This window comes from Pongo abelii, chromosome 21, assembly GCF_028885655.2.
Source record: "Pongo abelii isolate AG06213 chromosome 21, NHGRI_mPonAbe1-v2.0_pri, whole genome shotgun sequence".
Classification (NCBI taxonomy): Eukaryota; Metazoa; Chordata; class Mammalia; order Primates; family Hominidae; genus Pongo; species Pongo abelii.
Genome location: NC_072006.2, coordinates 35,182,832 through 35,207,599, shown reverse-complemented (window position 1 = coordinate 35,207,599; position 24,768 = coordinate 35,182,832). Strand labels below are relative to the sequence as shown.

At 47.5% G+C, this 24,768-nt stretch overlaps 1 protein-coding gene across 25 annotated transcripts in view; it reads right to left on the bottom strand.

Moving 5' to 3' along the window:
- Window positions 1–24,768, bottom strand: part of C21H20orf96 (chromosome 21 C20orf96 homolog) — a 120,622-nt gene that overhangs the window by 62,748 nt on the left and 33,106 nt on the right. For 13 of the 25 annotated variants that reach the window (XR_008516910.2, XR_008516909.2, XR_008516908.2 and 10 more), the window contains 8 exons: window positions 16,626–16,743; window positions 10,942–11,060; window positions 6,265–6,423; window positions 5,593–5,692; window positions 4,488–4,645; window positions 4,306–4,407; window positions 4,055–4,141; window positions 3,248–3,366 (listed from right to left, as the gene is read on the bottom strand). Coding sequence is in view for 16 of the 25 variants with exons in the window: in XM_054541745.2 (XP_054397720.1) it covers window positions 3,248–3,366; window positions 4,055–4,141; window positions 4,306–4,407; window positions 4,488–4,645; window positions 5,593–5,692; window positions 6,265–6,423; window positions 10,942–11,060; window positions 16,626–16,743 (962 nt within the window). In the remaining 9 variants the exon portion in view is untranslated. Of the gene's footprint in view, window positions 1–3,247; window positions 3,367–4,054; window positions 4,142–4,305; window positions 4,408–4,487; window positions 4,646–5,592; window positions 5,693–6,264; window positions 6,424–10,941; window positions 11,061–16,625; window positions 16,744–17,324; window positions 17,374–17,647; window positions 18,338–24,768 lie in introns of those variants that run through there. The other 12 variants (XR_008516899.2, XR_008516902.2, XR_008516903.2 and 9 more) reach the window with 8 other exon arrangements.

Genomic DNA, 24,768 nt, shown 5'->3' with positions numbered 1-24,768 from the left:
GTCAGGAACCCAGGGGTTATTCTTGATACCTCCCTTTCCTGTACTTCCCAAGTCATACAAGTCCTTCTTACCTCCCTAAATATTTCTCCAATCCATCTATTTCTCCCGTTTCTTCTGCCACACACTTAGCCAGGCCACTCCCCACGTTCCCCGGGACAACTGCCCTCACACCCACTAGAATTCCAGCTGCCACTCTGGCTCCTTGCCAATCTCATCCCCATGCTCTTTCCTTTCCTTTCCTTTCCTTGCCAATCTCATCCCCATGCTCTTTCCCTTCCCTTCCTTTCCCTTCCCCTCCCCTCCCCTCCCTTCTGCCCCCTTCCCCCCACCCCCTCCCCTCCCTTTCTTTTCTTTTTCCCTTCCTTTCCCCTCCCCTCCCCTCCCTTGCTTTTCTTTTCTTTTTTCTTTTCTGAAAGATTCTTGCTCTATTACACAGGCCAGAGTGCAGTAGCACCATCTTGGCTCACTACAACCTCTGCCTCTAGGGCTCAAGCAATCCTCCTGCCTTAGCCTTCACTGTAGCTGGGACTACAGACGCACGCCACCATGCCTGGCTAATTTTTGTATTTTTTGTAGAGATGGGGTTTCACCATGTTGCCCAAGCTGGTCTCGAACTCCTGGGGTCAAGCAATCCTCCCACATTGGCCTCCCAAAACGCTGAGATTACAGGAATGAGCCACCACACCCAGCCCACCATGCTCTTTTCAAACTGACTTTTTTGGAATACAAATCTGATCATGTCACCATGTGGCTTAAGATCCTTTGCTTCTGGGATCAGGCAGAAAATCTGGGCCTATAGGGTACTGCATGGAGGTCCCTAGGGGCTGAGTTGCCCTGCTCCCTTCCCGCCACTCTCCCTGTCACTCTGCATTCCAACCACACTGGCCTCACTCAGCTCCGTGTCAATGCCAAGTTCCTTCCAACCACAGCTCCTTCACAGCTCAAGGCTCAACATGCGGTTGGTTCATAGAGCAGCAGCATAAGCATCACCTGGGAGCTTCTTAGAAATGCAGAATCAGGCTGGGCATAGTGGTTCACGCCTGTAATCCCAGCACTTTGGGAGGCCAAGGCAGGCAGATCACTTGAGGTCAGGAGTTTGAGACCAGCCTGGCCAACATGGCAAAACCCCGTCTCTACCAAAATTAAAATAAAATTAAAATTAGCCAGGCATGGTGGTGCACACCTGTAATCCCAGCTACTCAGGAGGCTGAGACAAGAGAATCACTTGAACCCAGGAGGCGGAGGTTGCAGTGAGCTGAGATGGCGCCACTGCATTCCAGCCTGGGAGACAGAGCTAGACTCTGTCTCAAAAAAAAGAAAAAGAAAGAAAGAAAGAAATGCAGATTCATGAGCCCCACTGAGACCTACTGACTTGGAATCTGCTTTTTAACGTGATCTCCAGGTGTTTCCTGGGCATGTTCCAGTTGGAGAGACTCTGCTTAACAGCGTGTCATTTCCACTTTTTAGGAGGGAAAATCTGCTTCCTTGCTCCTGGTGTTCCCTTCCACGTGGAAGGGCATCCATGAGTGTATTGCTCCTGGCCTCTCTCTGCCCCTTTATATTCTGCTTTTGGAAAGGCGGTATGACCACCAGAATGGTGAGTGTGAGGAGAGGAAGGGGACACAGGGAGCCCAGACTCTTCCTCTCTCAGCAGCAAGCAACCCGAAAGGACTCCACTCTTCTCTGCCCCAAGGCCTGGCTCCATGTGGGTCCAGCTCCACCACGATCGGGTGGTTCAGTTTGCCTAATTCTGGGTTCACTATTCAGAGACCAACATGCCTAGAAATATAAGCCACAGCCTCTAAAATCAGCTTTACCAGAATACAGGTGATAATCTGGCCCACATGCACCTTACCCCTTTCAGTGTCATTCACTGTGTTCACAGCCCAGGTGAAGACAAGTGACTATTTATTACATCCCCCGGAGACCCTAGCACCACCCCCTAGAATTGCTCTTCCTTCAGCTCCCCCATCAGTCTCCTTCGCTTAGTGAATTTCTATGCATCCTTCAGGCCTCAGTTCAAATGTCACATCCTCAAGAAAACCTTCCTTGACTGCCCAGACTCACTGTCCTAACAGCTGCTTTCTTTTTTTTTTTTTTTTTTTAAATTTTTTTTGAGACAGAGTCTCGCTCTGTCACCCAGACTGGAATGCAGCAGCATGATCTCGGCTCACTGCAACCTCCACCTTCCAGGTTCAAGCAATTCTCTGCCTCAGCCTCCCGAGTAGCTGGGATTACAGGCACCCACCACCACGCCTGGCTAATTTTTGTATTTTTAGTAGAGATGGGATTTCACCATCTTGGCCCGGCCGGTCTTGAACTCCTGACCTCGTGATCCACCCACGTCAGCCTCCCAAGGTGCTGGGATTACAGGTGTGAGCCACCGTGCCCAGCCCCTAAGAGTCACTTTCGCAGTGGCATGTACTCTACTCAGTAGCTCCAGGCTCTGCTGCAACTCCACATTTATTTGTGGCTCATTATCAACTCATGTCCACTTCCCTCTTTGGTCCCATGAGGGCGGGACCGAGGACTGTTTTCATTCACATGGTGCCTGGCATTCAGAGGCACTTCATAAATCCAATAATATTTTGGCTTTGGGCTTTTTGGAAATACAAGAAAAGGAAGAGATGGCGATAGGAGAGGAGAAGGAAGGAAAAGGACAGGAGGGAGAGACAGACACAGAAAAGAAGAAAAACTAAAGAATTTGCAAATGCTAGGCTCTGCCACACACGGTCCTGTGGTGTCACCATGGAGAGGTAAGCCTGGGGGACCCTCAACCCAACCACAGAGGCCTTCTCCAAGGCAGGGCAGGCAAAGAATTGGTTTGGGGAGGCAGTCCTTCCCCAGAAACCTGCCAAGTGAAGAGGACATCCTTCTCTCCTTGTGGAGTGTCTTCCAGACTATTCTTCCCTGAGGCCAACCACCCCACTCAACTCTGCCTTCCTCAAAAACCCAGAAGTGGAAGGCTGTACCCATTTGGTTGATACATGGGATCTGGGAACTAGAAGGGCCCTTAGAGATCACACACCCAGCCTGCTGTGTACAGATGGGAATTGGAGGCCTTTGCAGAGATGGGAAAGGTCACATCTGCCCCTGGTCAGTGGCAGATCCAAGGTGGAAACCCAGGCCCCTCCCTCCCTGTACAGGGTTCTGCCATCCACACCAGGCTGCCTTCCCCAAGAATAGAGAGCCTCTGTGAGCTCAGAGTGTGGCTGGTTTAAGAGGCAGTGGCAAAAAGATCACATACTTGGGTCTCCGAAGCAGAACATCCTCAAATATGACCTCTCGGGGTTCCCGGGTCTGGGCTTGGAGCTCTTCCACCTCGGCCCTTAATACGGACATGTTCTCCTCAAACTGGTCAATAAACTGAGAAGAAAGGCACAGCACGGGAGAAGGGAGAAGCCAAATGGCCCCCAACCAAAGGGAGAAAAGCCAAAATGAACGAGGAGCAAAGCTATCTGGGGAAATGGTATGGGCTCTGTCACTGGGACTTGCTGGACTCCAGAGAGGGCACTTCCCCATGCAGGGTGAGGCTGGCTCCCAAGTTAGTGACAATATTCAGTGGTGCTGAAACAGGTGAGGGATCATGGAGAATGGAGATAGGTTACAAAGTGGCAGGGAATGATCAATCATGGGAATGAATGGAGGCTGGCAGAGATAGTGAAGGGCATGCACATTAAAAACCGATGAAGAGGCAAGATAATGACAATTAATTCAAGAAGGCAGTGATGGTGAAGTTCATTAACACTGATAATGGGTGATGGGCAGTGACAAGAAACAAGGGGTAAAGATGCACAGTGGTTAATGGCTGAATAGGTGATGCTTGATGATGTTAGCAATGCTGGCTAATGAGGCAAGGCCTAGGTCAGTGCCAATCGCCTTCCCAGATGAAAGACAAGTGACAGTAATGGCACCGGCAAGGAGGGAGGCCAACACCAGAGTCAGAGACCTCCTGAGCGCCAGATCAGGAGAAGCCTGACTCATTCCCACAGGCCGTGGGGACTGCCCACCCACTGCTGCCCTACAGGGACCACCACCTTCCTTGCCCACGCACTTCTCTGAACCTTTGCATGCATTTCAGGAAGTCCTGGCTTTCCCACATCTTCTGTAGGAGAGCCTCTTCATAGGGACGCTGGGTTTCCTGTGGAGAAAGATGATGTCTGGCCCCCAGGTGCCTCTTCCTGGGCAGCAGAACATGGTAGAGAATGATGAGGCTGCAGTGGGCCTGGAGGCAGAGGATGGGGAAGAGGGCGGGGTGGGGGTGAGAACTGGATCCCCCCTCCCACACAGCAACTGGCTACTCACCGCCACCACAGAACTCAGAATTTTTTTCTTCTTCTTCTGAATCTTGTCGGACAAGGACTCCAGGACCTTTCTGCGCATCTCACTGAGGTCATCCAGCTCATCCTGGGAGCCAGCAGAAGGGTGTTGGCCACCAGTCCTGCCTCCCACACACTCTAGTGGGGGAGGGGCAGGGGCTCCCCTACCTGCTGGCTGTCCTTAACCTGCTGCAGCTGGCGCATAAGGGTGGAGATCTGGACAGACTTGATGGAATACTCATGGTCCATGTAAGTGCTCAGGAAGTTCACTTCCTCCTGGGTCTTCTCAATCTTGGCATTCAGCTGCTCTGCCTGCTGCTCTAGACCTGGGGAGAGGTTAGGGAGGTCGGCAGGCACAGGAGGCAAGACCTTCCCTCAAGCACCTGGGCCCCAAGAGGCCCAGGAGGCAAGGTCTCCTTGGCCAGTAATTGGGGTCTGGGCTGAGGCGAGCTCACACAGGGCTGGGAGGTGGTTAAAAGTTAAGGCTCTAGAGGGTTTTCCACCCCTGCAGGAGAAGAGGCAATGCTGGGTAGGAAAAAGCAAGGGAATTGGTGCATGATCCCTAGACTAGTCCCCACTCTGCCACTGACTTGCGGTGTGGCCCTCGCCAAGACTGTCCCTCTCCAGACTTCAGTCTCCTCAGAGACACACTCAAGGAAGTGAGACCAGGCAGATGGGGTGACAGTGGCTCCCAAGACACAACCTATGGCAGGATTAAGACAAAGTCTCTCCTGTCTTCCTCCAGAGAGAGATCCCCGATGTCTGGGGTTGCCTGATCCACCGCCCCTCTGCTCAGCAGGTGTGTAGTCTGCTCAGGGAAAAGGAACCACAGGCCAGGCAGGATGGAAGCCAGCAGACCTAGGTTCTAGCCCAGCCACTGACTCCCAGAAGGACCTTGGCAGGAAACAGAGCCAGGCTAGGATTGGATTCTGGCTCCTAGCTATATAACCTTCCACAAGCTACTTCACCTTTCTTAGCCTCGGTTTCATCATCTGTAAAATGGGAGGACAGCTTCCCTGCCTCCAAGTAGTTGCAATGACTGAGTGTGTGCCTCTAACAATGCAGACATTGGTAGAGACCCAGATACGGGGCCTGGAAAGAGCTAAGTGTTGGGTAAGTAGGCTATTTGCTCTGTATCTTAGCCTTCCCATCTGCCTAGAAGAGAGACGATGGGGCTGAGGGTTTCTGAATGGCAAGTACAAGGTGAATGCTCTGCTGCTGACCTCCCCAAGGTGCCGGGGGGAGGGTCAAGGAGTTCGCCAGGGATTCTTACGGCTCATCTTGCATTTCTTCTTTTCTTCCCACTCCTGAAGCTCAGACTTCAATTGCTGCAGCCTCTTCTTGTTTGAATACTCCAAGATGTCGATGATGGTCTGCGGGAGGGGTGGGGTCAACTCACCCACAGGCTCTGCTGGCTCTCAGAGGCGGCCACCCAGCACTTCCTCAGAGGAGTCCCCAATCCCAACCTCACTCCCAGAAACCTGACCAGAGGCGAATCGGGACAATAACAGTGTCCACCCATAGGATTGTTGTAAGGACTATATAAATACATACAGATCGCTTGCTATTACACGTAGAGGTGTTTGCAAATGCTGTTGGTGGTAGCAGCGACCTCTGTTGCACCGGTACAATATGTGCCAGGTAAAGCCCCTCTGGGACGGGTGCTATTGTGCCGCATTTCACAGAGCTCATGGAGGCAAAGTTAACTCAAAGTCTCCTGGCCAGTGAGTGCTGGCGCGTTGGGATGAAACCCATCTCGGTCCTCTTGCAAAGCCCAGGTGAGGGGAGTGAAGGGTGAAGAAATGCGTCTTCCAGTTGGAGGAAGCAGCATGTCCAGCGGGCAGGGAAAAGCAGGAGAGGGCGCGCGCGTGCGCGGAGGGAGGGAAGGAGGGCGGGCGGATGCCGCGGGCACGGCCGGCGCCGAGGGCAGAGGCGCGGGTCTCACCGCCAAGATGTCCTGCTGGTGCAACAGGGCCCGCACGTTCAGGGTCGTGCTGTTCTCCATGTCCTGGATGGTCTCAATCAGCTCCTCGTTGAGCTTGGTGAGGAAGTTCTCATGGCTTTGGAGCTCTCGCAGAGCGGTCCTCCCGTTCCTGAGCATCGTCTGCGGGCAGAGGGAAGAGTAGAGAGGCGGCGCTGCGCTCTGCCCGGCCGGAGCCCCCGAAAGCCCGTGGACCGCCGCCCCAACCCCACCAGACTCCCGCCCCCTTGCGGCCTTCTGCTGGTAAATGCGGCCCAAGCTGGGCGGCGGTTCCCCATTGTCTGCACCGCCCGGGAGCTCCGGGATTCTCATCCTTTCGGAAACGCACGTGTACCCATCATTTCACATCCCTGAGGTGCGGGTGCATCTTACAATTGGTGGCGTGTCACCACCATCTAATCAACAAATATTATTATTAGTGGGTAAAGATGTGCCTTAATATCAATGGCTTCTCAGAATCAATGAAATATATAAATAATAATAAGGGCCGGGCGGGGTGGCTCACGTCTGTAATCCCAGCACTTTGGAAGGCCAAGGTGGGCCGATCACGAGGTCAAGAGTTCGAGACCAGCCTGACCAACATGGTGAAACCCCGTCTCTACTAAAAATACAAAAATCAGCCGAGCGTGGTGGTGTATGCCTGTAATCCCAGCTACTGGGGGTGCTGAGGCAGGAGAATCGCTTGAACCTGGGAGGCGGAGGTTGCAGTGAGCCGAGATCGCGCCACTGCACTCCAGCCTGGGCGACAGAGGAAGTTTCTGTCCCAATAATAATAATAAACGCCCCAGGTAGGTAAGAAGGTGGCAGAGCGACCGCCATGTCTGGAGGAGAAGCAGGGGAGGCAAAATGGATGATAAACGTCAACATTTCCTGGCAGGCCGCGGAGTCAATGAGTACTCTCATTTCACATAACAGCCCCCTGTGGAACAAGGAGGGTCTGAGGGTTAAGTGAATCCCCTAAGGTTACACCCAGCAGGTGCATAAAACCTACAGTAACAATAACAATAACAATTGTTGAGGGCCCTCTACATGCCAGGCCAGGTGCTGTGCCTTGCTCTGCAGGTGGCACATGGTATCTGTTCACCCTCCAACAGCTTTATGTTTACTAACTCTGTTTTGCTGATAAGTGGAGGCTCAGAGAGTTTAATAACTTGCCCAGTGTCACACAGTCAAGAAGTGGCAGGGCTGGAACTGGAAAGCCAGACTTCTGAATCCCAGTGTCTGTCTTTCCACTATGCTAAAACAAGAACTACAAGAGCCTTAAAAAAAAAGTTTAAGAGCCTTAAAACTGCAAGGCATGGCTGAACCACGTAGTGACTAAGACTTGGATGTTGAACCTAGACACACCTTGGTTCAAATCCCAGCTCAGTCACTTACCATCTAAGAGAATCTGGGCAAGTTAGTTAATGTCTCAGAGCCTCCTTATATTCATTCTAAAGGTAAGGAAACTAATACCTGTTTTAGAGAACTGCTGTAACATATAAATGAGATTGGACAGGTGCAGTGACTCACGCCTGTAATCCCAACAATTTGGGAGGCCCAGATGAGAGGATCACTCAAGGCCAGAAGTTCAAGACCAGCCTGGGCAACATAGTGAGACCTCATCTCTACAAAAAATAAACAAAATTAGCTGGGCATGGTGGTTTACGCCTACAGTCCTAGCTACTCAGGAGTCTGAGGTGGGAGGAATGTTTGAGCCCAGAAGATCGAGGCTGCAGTAAGTCGAGATTGTGCCACCACACTCCAGCCCGGGTAACAGAGCAAGAACTTGTCTCAAAAAGTAAGTAAATAAATAAATAAATAAATAAATAAATACCATTTTAAAAAATTAAAATGTTAGCTGGGCATGGTGGTGTGCACCTATAGTCCTAGCTACTTGGGAGGCTGAGGCAGGAGGATCTCTTGAGCCCAGGGGTTTACGGCTGCAGTGAGCTATGATTGTGCCATTTCACTTCAGCCTGGGTGACAGAGCAAGACCTTGTCTTTAAAAAAACAAAGAATAAATAAATGAGATGAAATTCACAATCAAGCCACTTAGTGAGAGTGCACTCATGTGCACTCAGTGAACAATAGCTGATACTACTCTCTCTGGCTCTAACCCTCTACCCCTACCATAAATATCTGCTCTTTTATTTGTTCCTGTACTTCTTCATTTCTCCGTCCTTTACTAAAAACTACCCCTTCCTAGCCCTCAGTTCCTTTATTTCTCATATAACAGCAATCATGCTGATGTATTGAGTGCTTACTATGTGGCTGATACTGTGCTAAGCACTTCATGCGCACTGCAGCACATCAGCACATCATCCTCACAGCAAGACTAAGAGATGGGCACTATTATTAGGCCAACTTTATAAAAGTGGACAGCAGTCAGGCACAGTGGTTCACACCTGTAATCCCAGCACTTTGGAAGAGCAAGGTGGAAGGACTACTTGAACCCAGGAGTTAGAGCCCTGGGCAACAAAGGGAGATCCCATCTCTACAAAAATTAGCTGGGCATGATAGTGCATGTCTATAGTCCCAGCTACTCTGAGAGGCTGAGGTGGGAGGATCACCTGGGCTCGGAAGGTCCGGGCTGCAGTGAGCCATGATCATGCCACCGCGCTCCACCCTGGATGACACAGCGAGACCTTGTCTCAATCAATCAATGTGGACACCAAGGATTAAATTCAGTAACTTATTCAAGGTCACACATAGCAGAGCTGTCATCCTTGAAGTCTTGGCTCCTAGCCACTCCACTATCTTGTCTCCACATCTCCAGACCAAAATACCCAGAAGTATCTTGTGAAAAATGTTATTCTCCAAGTCCTGGGCCCACTGAAACAGCAGCACTAGGGTTTCAGTTCAAATGTCACCCACCTTAGCAGCCTCTCGTTAGCACCTAAACAATTACTGCCACACTCTCCTCCATGCCTCCAGCCCCCTAACCTTATTCTTAGGCTTCTCTTTAGCTCTTATCATCATTTCAAATATCTTTCTCTTGTTGATTGTCAGTCTCCCCCATTCAACAGAATGGAACTTCCCTAAGATCAGAAGCCACATTACTGGTGAATCCTCATACTCAGAACAGAACCTGGCACATGGTAGGTGCTCAATCAATATTTGTTGATTCATTAAATGAATGAAAGATTGTAAGAGACAGTATTAAGAACTGGACTGGTTAGGAGCACAAGTTTTAGAGCCAAATTGTCCATGTTCAGCTTCTACATCAATCAAAAACACCTAAACCCCTCTAAAGTTACAACAAAAATAACAGAAATGGCTGGATGTGGTGGCTCACACACCTATAATCCCAGCACTTTGGGAGGCCAAGGCGGGCGGATCACCTGAGGTCAGGAGTTGGAGACCAGCCTGGCCAATATGGTGAAACCCCATCTTTACTAACAATCCAAAAAATTAGCTGGGCGTGGTGGTGGGCACCTGTAATCCCAGGTACTCAGGAGGCTGAGGCAGGAGACTCACTCAAACCTGGGAGGTGGAGGCTGCAGTGACCTGAGATCTTGCCACTGCACTCCAGCCTGGGCGACAGAGTGAAACTCTGTCTCAAAAAAACAATAAAAAAAAAACTAACAGAAATATGCGTTCCTCCTTTAAGAATACTGGGCCACCTCTAAACCATTTTGCAAGATAAAAGGTTAAAGGGGGAAAAAAGGTTTCAAAGCAAATTGTATTTTCCCTTGTTCTTTATATAGTGGTAGTAGTCATTGTTCTTTGAGCTATTAAAAATTTTCTTGAAGAATTATTCTATAGTATTTTGTAGTCTTTATAATACTTAGTATTTTACTTTCTGCTATGTATGCTAAGGACTTGTCTTCCTTTAAGCATTTCAAATACTTTGAAACATTGTTCAGATAATTACAGAAGCCATAAAACAATGTATAGAGAGGAAATTAATTACCTACAGTTGTATCGATTGATGTGAAAATTTTAATTGTCAGTTTCTAAGGCTTGCTTCAAAGTACACTGTATGAAAGTTTAATTTATTGGAATTTTTTTTTTTTTTGAGATGGAGTCTCACTCTGTCTCCCAGGCTGGAGTGCAGTGGCACCATCTCAGCTCACTGCAACCTCTGCCTCCCAGGTTCAAGTGAGTCTCCTGCCTCAGCCTCCCAAATAGCTGGGACTACAGGTGTGTGTAACCACACCCAGCTAATTTTTGTAGTTTGAGTAGAAACAGGGTTTCACCATGTTGGCCAGGCTGGTCTCGAACTCCTGACCTCAAATGATCCACCCACCTAGACCTCCCAAAGTGCTGGGATTACAGGCATGAGCCACCACACCCGGCCAAGTTGCTGGAAATTTTAAGATAAATAAGCCACTAGATCGTGTTCCTAATGCAACAAAATAACAAGCAATTCTGATTATTTCTTGAGTCTTAAACAGAACAGCAAATGCTTTGTTTAACTGGCTTTGACCCCTGATCCTGCCATTTCCTGGCTGTGTGACCTGGTGCATGTCATTTATCTCCCTGCACCTCAGTTTCCAGGTTTGTAAAATAGGAACGAGGATAAGCATGCTCACACAGTTCCTGTGAGGAAGAAATGAATCAAGTCTGGCACCCACGAAGTTCTCAGCACATGTTTGCTAGAGCCATCATCCCCGTCCCTGTCCTGGGCCCAGTGTCCAGGGAAGATGTGCCTCATACCTTCATTAACCAGATTTTGGCATGCATCTTCCCAGGGTCCAACTTCCGCCTTCTATGTAGTTCTCTTGGGTTCTTCGGCTGGCAGCTTGTCACCACCATAGTGGGCTTGGAGTGAAACACTAGGGGTAGACAGGAAAGGACAGGGAGAGAGTGAGGGTCCAGGCAGGCCTGAGGCCAGGTTCCCGAGAGTGCACCATTAATGAAAGGGGAGCCAGACCCCAGCTCCACCCTCTGGCTGCCTTATAATGTGACACTAGACTGAGGGTGAAATTCACACCCTTCACTAAGCTCCCAGGACATACTCTGGGCCTCGATATAAGGGAGAGACAAGCCCAGGTGAAAGCAGTAACTATGGACATGGACAGAGGGGAGGGCGGGGCAGCCAGGAACCCCGCTCTCAACTGTCCAGTCAGAAAGAGAGTCGGGAACTCCCACTCCTTGTGTCTTTCCAGTAGCTACTGCAGCACAGGACAGCAGAAAGACCAGAGTCTGGCAGGCCTGAATCCAAATCCCTGCTGTCCCACCAACCTGGCTGACAGAAGGCCTGATGGGGTAGGGGTTAAGAACAAGAACTAACGAGCCAGACAGTCCAAGTTTAAATCCAGGCTCTTGGCCAGGCATGGTGGCTCACGCCTGTAATCTCAACACTTTGGGAGGCCAAGGCAGGCGGATCACCTGTGGTCAACAGTTCAAGATCAGCCTGGCCAACATGGTGAAACCCTGTCTCTACTAAAAATACAAAAAATGAGATGGACATGGTGGTGGGCACCTGTAATCCCAGCTACTTGGGAGGCAGAGGCAAGAGAATCGTTTGAACTCGGGACGCGGAGGTTGCAGTGGTGCGAGATCATGTCACTGCACTCCAGCCTGGGTGACAGAGACTCCATCTCAAAAAATATATATAATCATAAAAATAAATTTTTAAAAAATCCAGGCTCTGCCTTCTACTAGCTGTGTGACCTTGAGCAAGTCAAATGACCTCTGTGTCCCTCCATTCGTCCACCTATAAAATGGGAATAATCATCATGCCCACCTCATAGAGTCTTCGTGAAGATGAAAGAAGTTACTATACCTTAAAGGTGTTTGGAATAGTGCCTGATGCATATTCAGTGCTGGATACACATTACCAGTTGTTACTCTTACTTCTAGTGACCTGAGAAGTGGGACCACAACACCAGACGAAGGCACAGCAGCTAGGCAAAACTCCAACTGGCTGTCTCTGAAACACTCTAAGAGCTGTGGTTCTGCCAGATACGGAGTATAGGCATTTGGGGGGCATATTCTTAGAATCCCTGTTTCCTCTCCGCCTGTCGTGCAATGACATGAGACAAATCACCCAGGTGGATCCAGCTCTACTCTCAGTCCCCACCAAAATCCCTGCTTCAGGTACAACCCCGCTCATCTGGGAAAGATATTAATCTCTTTAATAGATCAATGTCCTTCATCCTGAGAAATGCTGGCATTAATTATGGAGATGATTAAGTAAATTAATTTTGTGTTTAATTTATAAATTACCTGTATATATCCAGTTTTTAGTTGTATTGTATAAGAGACAGAATGATTAATAGGTTAATCTTGTGATTCTAATTTTAAAATTAATAGATTAATCTTGTGATTCTAATTTTAAAAGTATAAGTGGGATTTTGATTTAGATTTAAGTTGAAAGGTTTAAGACACTCTTATTAAATATGTATAAATCACTTTTATTACTTAAGATAACATAAGATTACCTATATTATTTTTTTTTATTTTTCTTTTTTGAGAAGGAGTCTGGCTCCGTTGCCCAGGCTGGAGTTCAATGGCGAGATCTTGGCTCACTGCTACTTCTGCCTCCCAGATTCAAGCAATTCTCCTGCCTCAGCCCCCTGAATAGCTGGGATAACAGGTGCCCACCACCACACCCAGCTAATTTTTTAATTTTTAGTAGAGATGGGGTTTTGCCATGTTGGCCAGGCTGGTCCTGACCTCAGGTGATCCACCTGCCTCAGCCTCCCAAAGTGCTGGGATTACAGGTGTGAGCCACCGCGCCTGGCCAGATTACCCATATTTAGAAGTTTAAGTATTAGATATACAAGAATTATGTAAATACCCAATGGTTTTTGTTAATCAGACAAGTGAACTATTTGAAAATGAAAATGAATACGTTAAATTTTAAGATGTGGCTTAAAAGGTTTAGGAGAATTTAATTAACCAAGTTCCAAAACCCCCTTACAAATGTTTATAAAAATTGTAAGATTCTTAAGTTGAATTTAAATGCTTAAGGAAGATTCGCAGTTTTAATAATGAGTATTTATTTTCATTATTGGTAGTAGCCCTAATTTATCTTTTTTTAAATTAAATCTTTTGTTTCAAGATAGTTCAGATTCACAAGCAGTTTTAAGAAATAATACAGAGGGGCTGGCCATGGTGGCTCATGCCTGTAATCCCAGCACTTTGGGAGGCTGAGACAGGTGGATCACCTGAGGTTAGGAGTTCAAGACCAGCCTGGCTAACATGGTGAAACCCCATCTCTACTAAAAATACAAAATTTAGCCAGCTGTGGTGGTGCACACCTGTAATCCCAGCTACTTGGGAGGCTGAGGCAGGGGAATCACTTGAACCCGGGAGTTGGAGGTTGCAGTGAGCTGAGATCACACCACTGTACTCCAGCCTGGGTAAGAGAAAGAGAGACTCTGTCTGAAAAAAAGGAAAGGAAAGGAAAGGAGAGGAGAAGAGAGGAGAGGGGAGGGGAGGGGAGGGGAGGGGAGAAGGAAAAGGAAAAGAAAAAGAAAGGAAAGGAAAGGAAACAGAGGTAGTCTATGTACCCTTTACCCAGTTTCTCCCAGTGGCAACATCCTGCAAAAGTACAGTAAAATATCACAACCAGGATATTGACATTAAGATGAGCAAGATATAGAACTTTCACATAACCACAAGGATCCTGCCTGTCGCCTTCTACAACCACACCCACTTCCCTCCCCTTACCACCCTCCTCACAACTCTGTCCCTAACCCCTGCAATCACTAATCTGCTCTCCATTTCTATAATTTTGTGATCCCCAGGTTATATAAATGGAATCATCCAGTATGTAACAGTTGGGATTGGATTTTTTTAACTTGGCATAATTCTCTGGAGATTCATCCAAGTTGTTGAATATATCAATAGTTCTTTCCTGTTTATTGCTGTATAGTTTTCCACGGTATGGATGTACCATAGGTTGTTTAAACATTCACCCACTGAGGGACTTCAAGGTTGTTTCCAGTTTTGAGGTATTATGAACGAGGCTGCTATGAACATTCATATACTGGCTTTTGTGTGAATACAAGTTTTCATTTCTCTGGAATAAATGCCCAAGAGTAAAACTGCTGGGTCGGATTACTAAGAAGTGCATGTTTCATGTTGTTAGAAACTGCCACACTCATTTCCAGAGAGGCTGCATCATTTTACCTTCCCACCAGCAATTGCACACAATCTGATTTCTCCTCTTTGCTAGCATTTGTTGTTATCATCAAATTTTTTATTTTAGCCATTTCAATAGGTGTGCAGTGATATCTCACTGTGGCTTAATTTGCATTACCCCAATGGCTAATGATGTTGAACATCTTTTTAATGTGCTTATTTGACATCTGTATATCTGCTTTGGTGAAATGTCTCTTCATGTCTTTTTCCCATTGCCTAACTGAATTGTCTGTTTCACAGTTGAGTTTTTAGAGTTACTGATATATTCTACATAGTAGTCCTTTGTGAGATACATGGTTTGCAAATATTTTCTCCAAGTCTATAGCTTGTCTTTTCATCCTCTTAAAAAGGTCTTTCATAAGGCCAGGTGCAGTGGCTCTCACCTATAATCCCAGCACTTTGGGAGGCTGAGGTGGGCAGATTACTTGAGGTCACGAGTTCGAGACCAGCTTGTCTCTACTAAAAATACAAAAATTAGCCAGGCATGGTGGCGCACGCCTGCAGTCCCAGCTACTCGGGATGCTGAGGCAGGAGAATCGCTTGAACCCGGGAGACAGAGTTTGCAGTGAGCTGAGATCGCGCCACTGCACTCCAGCCTAGGCAACAAAGCGAGACTCCTTCTCAAAAAAAAAAAAAGTCTTTCACAGAACAAAATTTTTAATTTTGATGCAGTCCAATTCATCTATTTTTCTTTTATGGGTCAAGCTTTTGGTGTGATACCTAAGAACTCTTCACTTGGCCCTAGGCCCCAAAGATTTTTCTCTCCTGTTTTCTTCTAAAAGTTTTTCAGTTTCACATTTTACATTTAATTTCTATTTTATTTTATCTTTGAGCTAATTTTTATATTCGTTGTTAAATCGTTTCTTTCTTTTTTTTTTTTTTTTTTTTGCCTATGGATGTCCAGTTGCTCCAGCTCCACCCATGGAAAAGGCTTTCTTCCTCCACTGAATTGTTTTTCCACTTTCTGAAAAACCCACTGGGAATATTTGTATGGATTTATTCCCTTTTCCTCACTGGTAAGTGTTGGCAGTGTCCAGCAGGGAGCTGATCCTTCATTCCCTGCTTGGTGGTGCTGATTCCCCAACTGGGATAGTGCTGGCAGGGATGAGTGGGGAAGTCATCTTCTAACCCCCACCTGGCAGAAGACAGTGCTCTGACTCTCTCTCTAGGGCAGTGTCAACAGAGTCCAGCAGTGACAAGATTTCATGAAGTGTCATGAGGTGGGACTCGTCACCTCTGGGCTTCACTCCCCTCCCCCAGCCTACCTATGTCAGTAGAGCCTGGTGGGAGCCTGAGCCTCTATCCCCACCCAGCATCAGTGAGGTAAAATAAGGCAGTGAGATGCAGGGCAACTTGGCATTCTATTCTCCCGTCTCCTTTCTGTGTTTCAGTGTTGCCCACAGGGGAGCTGATCTAACATGACTTACTTGGAGGCAATGAGGTGGTATGAGTGATTTTATACATAGGTGTACACATAAGTATGCTATATTGTCTATGAAGTTCATTTCAGGATACCAAAGAAATATTACAAAATATTTGTTATTAATTCTCACAACAATCCTATGCGGTATTAGTGTCCCCATTTCACAAATGAGAAAACCAAGGCTCAGAGAGATGAATGATTTTTCCAAGTGAGTAAATGGCAGAGCCAAAATCTGACCCCATGTCTGCCTGAGCCCGACCCAAGGCCTCGAACTCCCCTGTAAAGCATGATAATGATGTGGCAGAGATTGTTCTATGATTTCACCAAACCTTGTTTTCTTTTCCTCCTGGAAAAAGAGATGGACTACATTTCCCACCTTCCCTTGTGGTTAGCAGAGGTCATGTGGCTAAATTATGGCCCCTGAAACACGAGTAGGAGTAACAATTGTCACTTCAATCTGGACCCCCCCCAAAAAAATGCCCACATAATTGTCCATTTTCTTGTTCTCTCTCTTCCCTCTATGCTAGCTGGATGCAAACGTATCCAGCAGAAGACTTCAAGACCTTACAAAATATCAGACCCACAAGGTCAAAGGAACCTGGATCCCTGAATGACCATGTGGAACAGAATCCCTCCTTCCTCAGATCCACAAATGTACTGTGACATAAATGAGATATAAACTTCTATATCAATACTTGCAATTTGGGCATTGTTTATTACATCAGTTAGCCTACCCTAATATAAGTGGTGTCACCAAGAGCCAAGAGCAGCCACTCTATCCTGTCTCTAACCCCCACACCAGCTCCCAGGTGCCTCTGCCCACCTGGTTGGACCCTAGTCAAAGTCTTCATTTTGCTTGTATGAAGGCTGTTGGCTTGTTGGACTGGAGGCAGAGTAGATGGCTTGGTTTCCTGCTTGGACTGCTGCCATGGAACACAATCCTACAAAATACACAATCAGTCACATAGCACCATGAGTTTATATCCCAGCTCCACCCTTTTCAGATATCTGTGACCTCAAGCAAGTGACTTGACCTCTCTGAGCCTCAATTTTCTCATCTGTAAAGTGGATCTAATAATAAAACCTATCTCTGTGGATTGGCGCAAGAATTCTGAGAGATATTTATGAAGCATGTGGTAAGTGCTCCATAAATGTTAGCTATCACTTTTTTTAATCAGCCAGCCAGAATTTACTAAGCACATCCAGGCTGTGAGGTGCTAAGAACTGTGAGAAACAGAAGGCATGGAAAAGACAGAAACATCCACCCTCAGGAAACCAGAGTAGCAATCAGATGAATAAGAGAGCAGCATAATATACCCTTACATTCTGATAAGACAGTGAGAAGAGAAAAATGAGGTGCTGAGGCTTGCTCTGGGTCCCACAGCAAAGTGTGACCCGGCTGGGACTGGAATTCGGGTCTCCAGCCTATATCTGCGGAGCAGTCACGACCGTGAGAGTGGAGGGCAGGTGGACTGCAGGGCCAGCGAGCCTCCCACCCCAGCCCTAGTCCCCCAAGACTCACCGGAACCTGGAACTCCTGGACTGTGGAGTGAGTCCCAGAGTGCTTGGGTCTGGAAAGAGTTGGGAAGGGAAAGAACTTCCATTATCCCCAGCCCAAGGGGCAGCAAGCAGCAATTCGAAACAGGATTGGAGTCTCGAACCCGAAACTGCAGTTTACCGGGGACAAAGCGCCGCGGGAGTGGGGCGGGGCCAAGGAGATGTGGGCTGGGAGAGAACGGGGGTCAGAAGACCGAGGGCCGACCTCAAGGCGAGGGCGGGACAGCGGCGGGGTGTGAAGTACGCATGCACATTCCGCCTTTCTTCCAATTTTTTTTTTTTACCTACTTTTGTAAGACATGCGCCATTGGGGAAAATGGAAGAGAAGTTGCGAGTCTGTGAGACCTTGATCTTCTAGTATAACTACTCGGCTTTTCCAACTTCCTTGTCTCAATGTAGATCGCGCGGTAACCCATGCCACTCAAACGTCCCAAGACCCGATGCTTTCGCCAGCGTCTCGGTCTCCAAGGAAACGCGACACCGCCTACCGAGCGCCTAAAGGGACTAACCTCTCAAGGCAAAATCTAGTTCGGCCCGCTTTTCAATTTTCAAATTCCCTTCAGTTTGCTCTGCCCATAATCCTAAAATATTATACCATATTTCTCCACTCTCATCAAACTTCCACCATTTCCTTCGCCATCTTCACTCTTGGCTAATGAGTTTGCTTCCAATTTTACTAAGAAAATTGTGGGAATCAGTAAACCCACAAGTTCACGGCATCATTTACTCGCCTACTTGCCTCCCTCCTGTAACTACGTACAAACTGCCTACTAAGACCAATTCCTACATTTATGCACCAAATCCTATCCTCTCACGCTTTCTCAAAGATATTGGCCGAGCAGTTCTCCCCGTTTTTTCCTCCTCTTTTCTCTCTCCTTTGTATCATCAGTATACCAACATATTTTTAAATTTCTTCTATTTAAAAAGATTGTCCACAGTCGGACACGGTGGCTCATGCGTATAAGCATGAGAGCACTTTGGGAGGCCAGAGGTGGGAAGATCGCTTGAGCCAGAAAGGTCCAGGCTGCAGTGAGCCATGATCCAGCCACTGCATTCCAGCCTGGTTGACAGAGCAAGACCCTATCTCTAAATAAATAAACAAACAAACCATTTCCCCTCCAGCCAGCTCCCATTTCTGCTTCATTTTAAAGCAAAACTCCTAGAGAGGTTTGCCTACTCTGTTTCCCATTTTTTTCCCTCCTCTCAATCAGGCTTTCACTCTCCACTGAAACTGCCCTCGTCAACATCATTGGTGACCTCCACTTTGCTAAACCCCAGGGTCACTCCTAGGTCCTCCCCTTATTTGGCCTGTCTGCAGCATTTGACACAACAGATCACTCCCTCCCCTGAAACACTTTCTTAACTTAGTATCCAGGAAACCGCTCTGGAGTTGCTTCCTGCCTCCTTTTCAGTCTCGTTTGCTGGTTCCTCCTCTTCTCCCTTTATTATTGTAGTATCCCAGGACTCAGTCCCAGCCCCCTCCCTTCCAGTCTCATGGTTTTGAATACCATCTGTACCCAGATGCCTCTCAGACTCACGTCTCCAGCCTCCCCCTGAATTCCAGCCATATACATCCAACTGCCTGCTTGGGCCCCTTATAAGCAACTCTAATGTGCAATATTTTTCCAGAAACATTTTTCCCGAACTCAAAATGGGGCAACTCTCTTCTTGGAATCATCCTTAACTCATCTCTTATCCCACATCCATCAGCAGATCCTGTTGCAATAACTTCAACGTATATCTGGAATAGGACCACACACACACACACACACCCCCCTCTTTCCTTTTGTACCCCAACTAAAGTACTAGCTCCCACCCTTGCCCTACACCAATTCTCTCTCTACACACCAGATTTGCTAGATAGAGCACGGATTTAAAAGTGAATTCCAGTTTAAGAGATAATTGGGAGGGAGCAATAATTTTAAATCACTTAAACTTCAATAGGGGAACATTGCTATAGAATACCACGTCAGAGCTCCCAACCTTTTCCGCCTCTTAAAAATCACAGGAGAGTGTGTTTAAATGCACTGTGGTAAATAGAAGCAGCTGCTAGGATAAAAAGCAATTAGCCCAGGTACTCTGGCTATTCAGGCCCCTCCTGGCTGACCCTAGAGCTGAGGGAATCACTATGTTGGGTACCCTCATTTGCAGAGCACACCATATGACAGCACTTTTGCTGGGCAACTCTGTACCAGGAAACCATTAAAAAGTAAAAGATAAAGGCCGGGCACGGTGGCTCACGCCTGTAATCTCAGCACTTTGGGAGGCCAAAGCAGATGGATCACCTGAGGTCAGAAGTTCGAGACCAGCCTGGCCAACATGATGAAACCGCATCTCTACTAAAAATACAAAATAGGATTAGCCAGGCATGGTGGTGGGTGCCTGTAATCCCAGCTACTTGGGAGGCTGAGGCAGGAGAATTACTTGAAGCAGGGAGGCTGATGTTGCAGTGAGCCAAGATCACGCCACTGCACTGCAACCTGGACAATAACGAAACTCCATCTCAAAAAAAAAAAAAAGCAAAAGATAGGAATACATGACAGATCCAGGTAGTGACTTACTCAACAGCCATTCCTCCCCATCATCACAGCTATTGGATCCTGATCTTGTCCACGTATGCACTTGCCTTAAGGAGGCAGGCCCCAGGTCCAGCCCTAGTCCTAGTCCCAGCTCCAATAGTCATGACTGTCTGAGGCTGGGCTTGGTGGGCCAATTTCCCTTTCCAGTTAGAGGTCTAGTCATAGACATATGATGAAAGTCTGGCCAAGGAGACAGGATGAGAAATCTACTCAAAGGCTTTTGGGAAAGGTTTTCATCACACTTTTTAAAAAAGGCATTGCAGAAAAACATTCCTTCATCTGCTGGTAGACATTGTCATATCTGTGTGGGATTCCTGGAATCGTGGAACTGTGAGGGCAGTTGGCCAAAGAGGATATGCTGTGAATGGTAGAGAGGAAAATGTAAAAACCTTCTTCCTTGATAGCACTGTTGAGCCATTAAATTAACCAACTTAGCCAGGCTAGGGCCTGGCACAATAGTATCTGCCTATAATACCAGCTACTTGGGAAGCTGACACAGGAGGATCGCCTGAGGCCAGGCATTTGAGATCAGTCTGGGCAACATAGTGAGACCACATCTCAGAAAAAAAAAAAAATTGTTTTAATTAGCCAGATGTGATGATGTGCACCTGTAGTCTCAGCTACTTGGGAGGCTGTGGTGGGAGGATTGGTTGAGCCCATGAGTTTGAGACTGCAGTGAGCTATGATTGTGCCACTGCACGCCAGTCTGGGCAACAGAGTAAGATTCTGTCTCTAAAAGAAATTAATTAATTAAATTAACCTGTCACCTATCTAGAAATTACTTGAGATTAAATAAGAAATCCCATTACTGGGTGAGCAAATTTGAGTTGAATTTTCTGGTACTTGCAGACCAAAAGCATTTTACTGAAATCTACATCTGAAGGAACAACAAGATAGAAGGAACCTGGGTCCCTGACAGCCTTGCAGGAGAGAGTCACCTACCTGTCCTTACTGCCTGCCAAATTCCGAGCTGCTTCGTCAAAGAGAAATAAACCTCCACCTTGTCTGAGACCCTGTATTTGAGAGTCCTTTTGTTACAGTAGCTTAACCTGTACCTTGATTAATACAAAGAAGAGTTTGGCCACTGTCACACAGCCTTCCTCATCAGACATGCTGACCCAGCATGGACACCCACTGAGAGCTGCCTGTGCCCCACATCTCAGGTGCTTAACCAGTAATATTACTGCCTCCCACTTCAAAAGTTTTTTTTTTTTTTTTTTTTTTGAGACAGAGTTTCACTCTTGTTGCCCAGACTGGAGTGCAATGGCGTGATCTTGGCTCACCACAACCTCTGCCTGCCGGGTTCAAGTGATTCTCCTGCCTCAGCCTCCCGAGTAGCTGGGACTACAGGCATGCGCCACCACAACCGGCTAATTTTGTATTTTTAGTAGAGACGGGGTTTCTCCATGTTGCTCAGGCTGGTCTTGAACTCCTAACATCAGGTGACCCGCCCGCCTTGGCCTCCCAAAGTGCTGGGATTACAGGCGTGAGCCACCGCACCTGGCCCCACTTCAAATTTTAAAATAAATACACAAAAACATTTGCAAAAATGCTGCCATTTTAGTCAAAGCCAAAACACACTTGAGGGGCCACTGACAATCAGCTGTAACAAAGCTGTTGGAACTGGGATTGAATAAGATGGGGTCCATTTGCACTTACACCTGTTCAGGTAGCATTTCTGTGTTCATGAACACCTGATGAAACTTCCTGATGAAAGGCAAGATGAGCTGGCCTTTCCTTCCTGCACATGTGAGGTGATAAATGTGATAGAGGGCCTCTCAGGCCTGCTTGGCTCCAGGCTCAGCAATAGCAACCTGGGCTCTGATTCCATCAACATCTTGCTGAGAGGTGGACTAGGCTGAGCAGGCAGTCTTGGGCTTCCATCCATGTCATTTGATGTGCTGGCTTTGTGGCAAATGTGCACAGCATCCTAAACCCACAATCCCTACTGTTGTCACTGGGTAAGATGCCGTGGTTCTTGTGGAGACACCTGCTATACTCGACATAACAAGATCCTAGACATTCCTTCTTATCATCTGCACAGCACTCCAGAGCTGCCTGCTCTTCCATCCCAAGACCCCCCACTGAATTCACTGCTAGGCCCCAGCACCCTGTTGTCTTCCTGTTGTGCATGGATGCTGCTCTTCAGTTGTCCTTGTGCCCTCTTCCAATCCTATTCAGTCCTTATTGTGAGCACAACTTCATCCCGTAACTTGGAGATGGCTAGGCCAACCTTGACTTTGCTGTTAAACATGGCTTCATGGGGCTGTGGCAGATAACCTTGTGGTAAGTTGAGTTTTTCATCATCTGAATGAACTACAGACCCTGAAGCCAATGATGTGTGTCATTGGTCTGCAGACAGGTAGTCAGCATGTAGTGTGCGTACTGGGTTGAATAGTATTTCCAAAAAATACATGCCATTCCCAGAACCTTATTTGGAAACAGAGTTGTTGCAGATGTAATTAGTTAAGACGAGGTTGTACTGGAGTAGGGTGGGCCCTTAAAAGACTGGTGCCATTATGAGAAGAGGAGAAGACACACAGAGGCAGACACAGTGAGAATGCCTTGTGACAACACAGGCAGAGATTAGAATGATGTGTCTACAAGCCAAGGAATGCTGGCAACACCAGAAGCTAACAGAAAGGCATGGAACAGATTTTCCCCTAGAGCCTTCAGAGAGAACACGGCCCTGCTGACACCTAGATTTCAGACTTCCAGCCACTAGAACTGTGAGAGAAAAAATTCCTGTTGCTTTAAACCATTCAATTTATAGCAGGGGTCCCCAACCTTTTTGGCACCAGGGACCGGTTTCATGGAAGACAATTTTTCCATGGACAGGGCTGGGGGGTGGTTTCAGGATGAAACTGCTCCAGCTCAGATCATCAAGTATTAATTTCCATTAGGAGCATGCAACCTAGATCCCTCGCACGTGCAGTTCACAATGGGGCTCCCACTCCTATGAGAATTTAATGCCACTGCTGATCTGACAGGAGGTAGAGCTCGGATGGTAATGCTCACTTGCCTGCCGCTCACCTCCTGCTGTATGGCCCAGTTCCTAATGGGCAGACCCAGGGGTTGGGGACCCCTGGTTTATAGTATGTTCTTATAGCAGCCTTAGGAAACTAATACAGTCTGCACGATGCCATTGACTCCCATCACAGAGCTCTGACCCTGTTCATGAACCGTCTTCAGCTGTGTTAGCTCCCCGACAATCTGGATGAAGAAATACCCTCAATGGTGTCTGCAAGACACTGGGGGCCCTGAACAGTGAAGATGTCCTACAGGATGTCCTCCTGGATGCACCTAGAGGTCAGAGGATATAAGACAAACTTGGTCAAGTGGTCCTGAAGAGCCAGAATAAATGTGCATAGCCTGGCAGGATTTGCTTGCATGCTGATGAACTAGACTTGGTATCTACTGCTGAGCACCTTGGAAACCAATCAGCTTGGATATCAAGCCACAGTTAACAGGACATCAAGCCACAGTTAACAAGGTGCTCCTTTGCTGGCAGAGTCTGCAGTGTCAGGTAGAAGCCGCTGCTATCACAGGAGATGTTCTTGCAACTGTGCTCCAGCTCCTTCCCCATGCACACGCACCTGCCATGTCCAGTGCCAAGAAGGGTCTCAGAAAAAATGTCAGAGTTTATCCACATGGATGCAATACTGGACTTCTAATGATGTCTCCTTCACGGACTCCACCAGCTTCTCATTCCCAGTGGGTTGGGATGATGTTGATCCAGGCCAGACGCTGACAGTCAAGTGCCTCCTTCTTCCCTTGGCCTCAGCCTCCTTCTGTCTCCTGGGTCAGCTGGCTCTACTTCCCTTTGGTGGAGATTGCAATCTGTGGACTTACTTTCTAACAGCTATTGCAAGTAGCCAAAGAACAACACACACATGTGGCCCCACTGCATCCTGGCCTTGGAAAGGCCAGTATCTCCTCCCTCTGGACATGATCACAATGCCAGATAGTAGGCATCCAGAGGTAGATTCGCAGCCCAAGGAGTGGAGATACCCTTGCTAATGGCATACTACTGAGTGAGAAGGAAATCAATGAGAAGTGGCAACACTCACAAAAGACAATTCCAGTGAAAAGGAATAGAATACTGTGGGTCAAACATGAGTCAGGATTCTAATCCTAGCTTACCCTTAAATTGCTCCACCTCTCTGAACCTCAATTTATTCATCAGTAAAATAGGAACAATAATGCTTACTTTACTGGTTTGTTTCAAAGCTTAACTAGGCCAGTTATGGTGGCTCATACCTGTAATCTGAGAACTTTGGGAGGCCAAGGCAGGAGGATTTGCTTGAGGCCAGGAGTTTAAGACCAGCCTGGCCAACATAGAGAGACCCCTTCTCTATAAAAAATAAAAAAAATAGTAGTCCAAGCTACTCATGAGGCTGAGGCAGGAGGATCACTTGAGCCCAGGAGGTTGAGGCTTCAGTGAACCATGATCACACCACTGCACTCCAGCCTTGGTGACAGAGCAAGACCCTGAAATAAATAAATAAATAAATAAATCTTAACTAACACTATCATAGCAGAGATTGCTAATACCCTCCCACACCCACTCTACACTTCTGTAGTATTAGAATTTTTATTGGGCACATGGGCTGCCCATCTCAAGACCTCATTTCTTGGCCAGGCGCGGTGGTTCATGCCTGTAATCCCAGCACTTTGGGAGGTCGAGGCAGGCAGATCACCTGAGGTCAGGAGTTCGAGACCAGCCCAGCCAACATGACAAAAGCCCGTCTCTACTAAAAACACAAAAATTAGCTGGGCGTGGTGGGCATCTGTAATCCCAGCTACTCGGGAGGCTGAGGCGGGAGAATC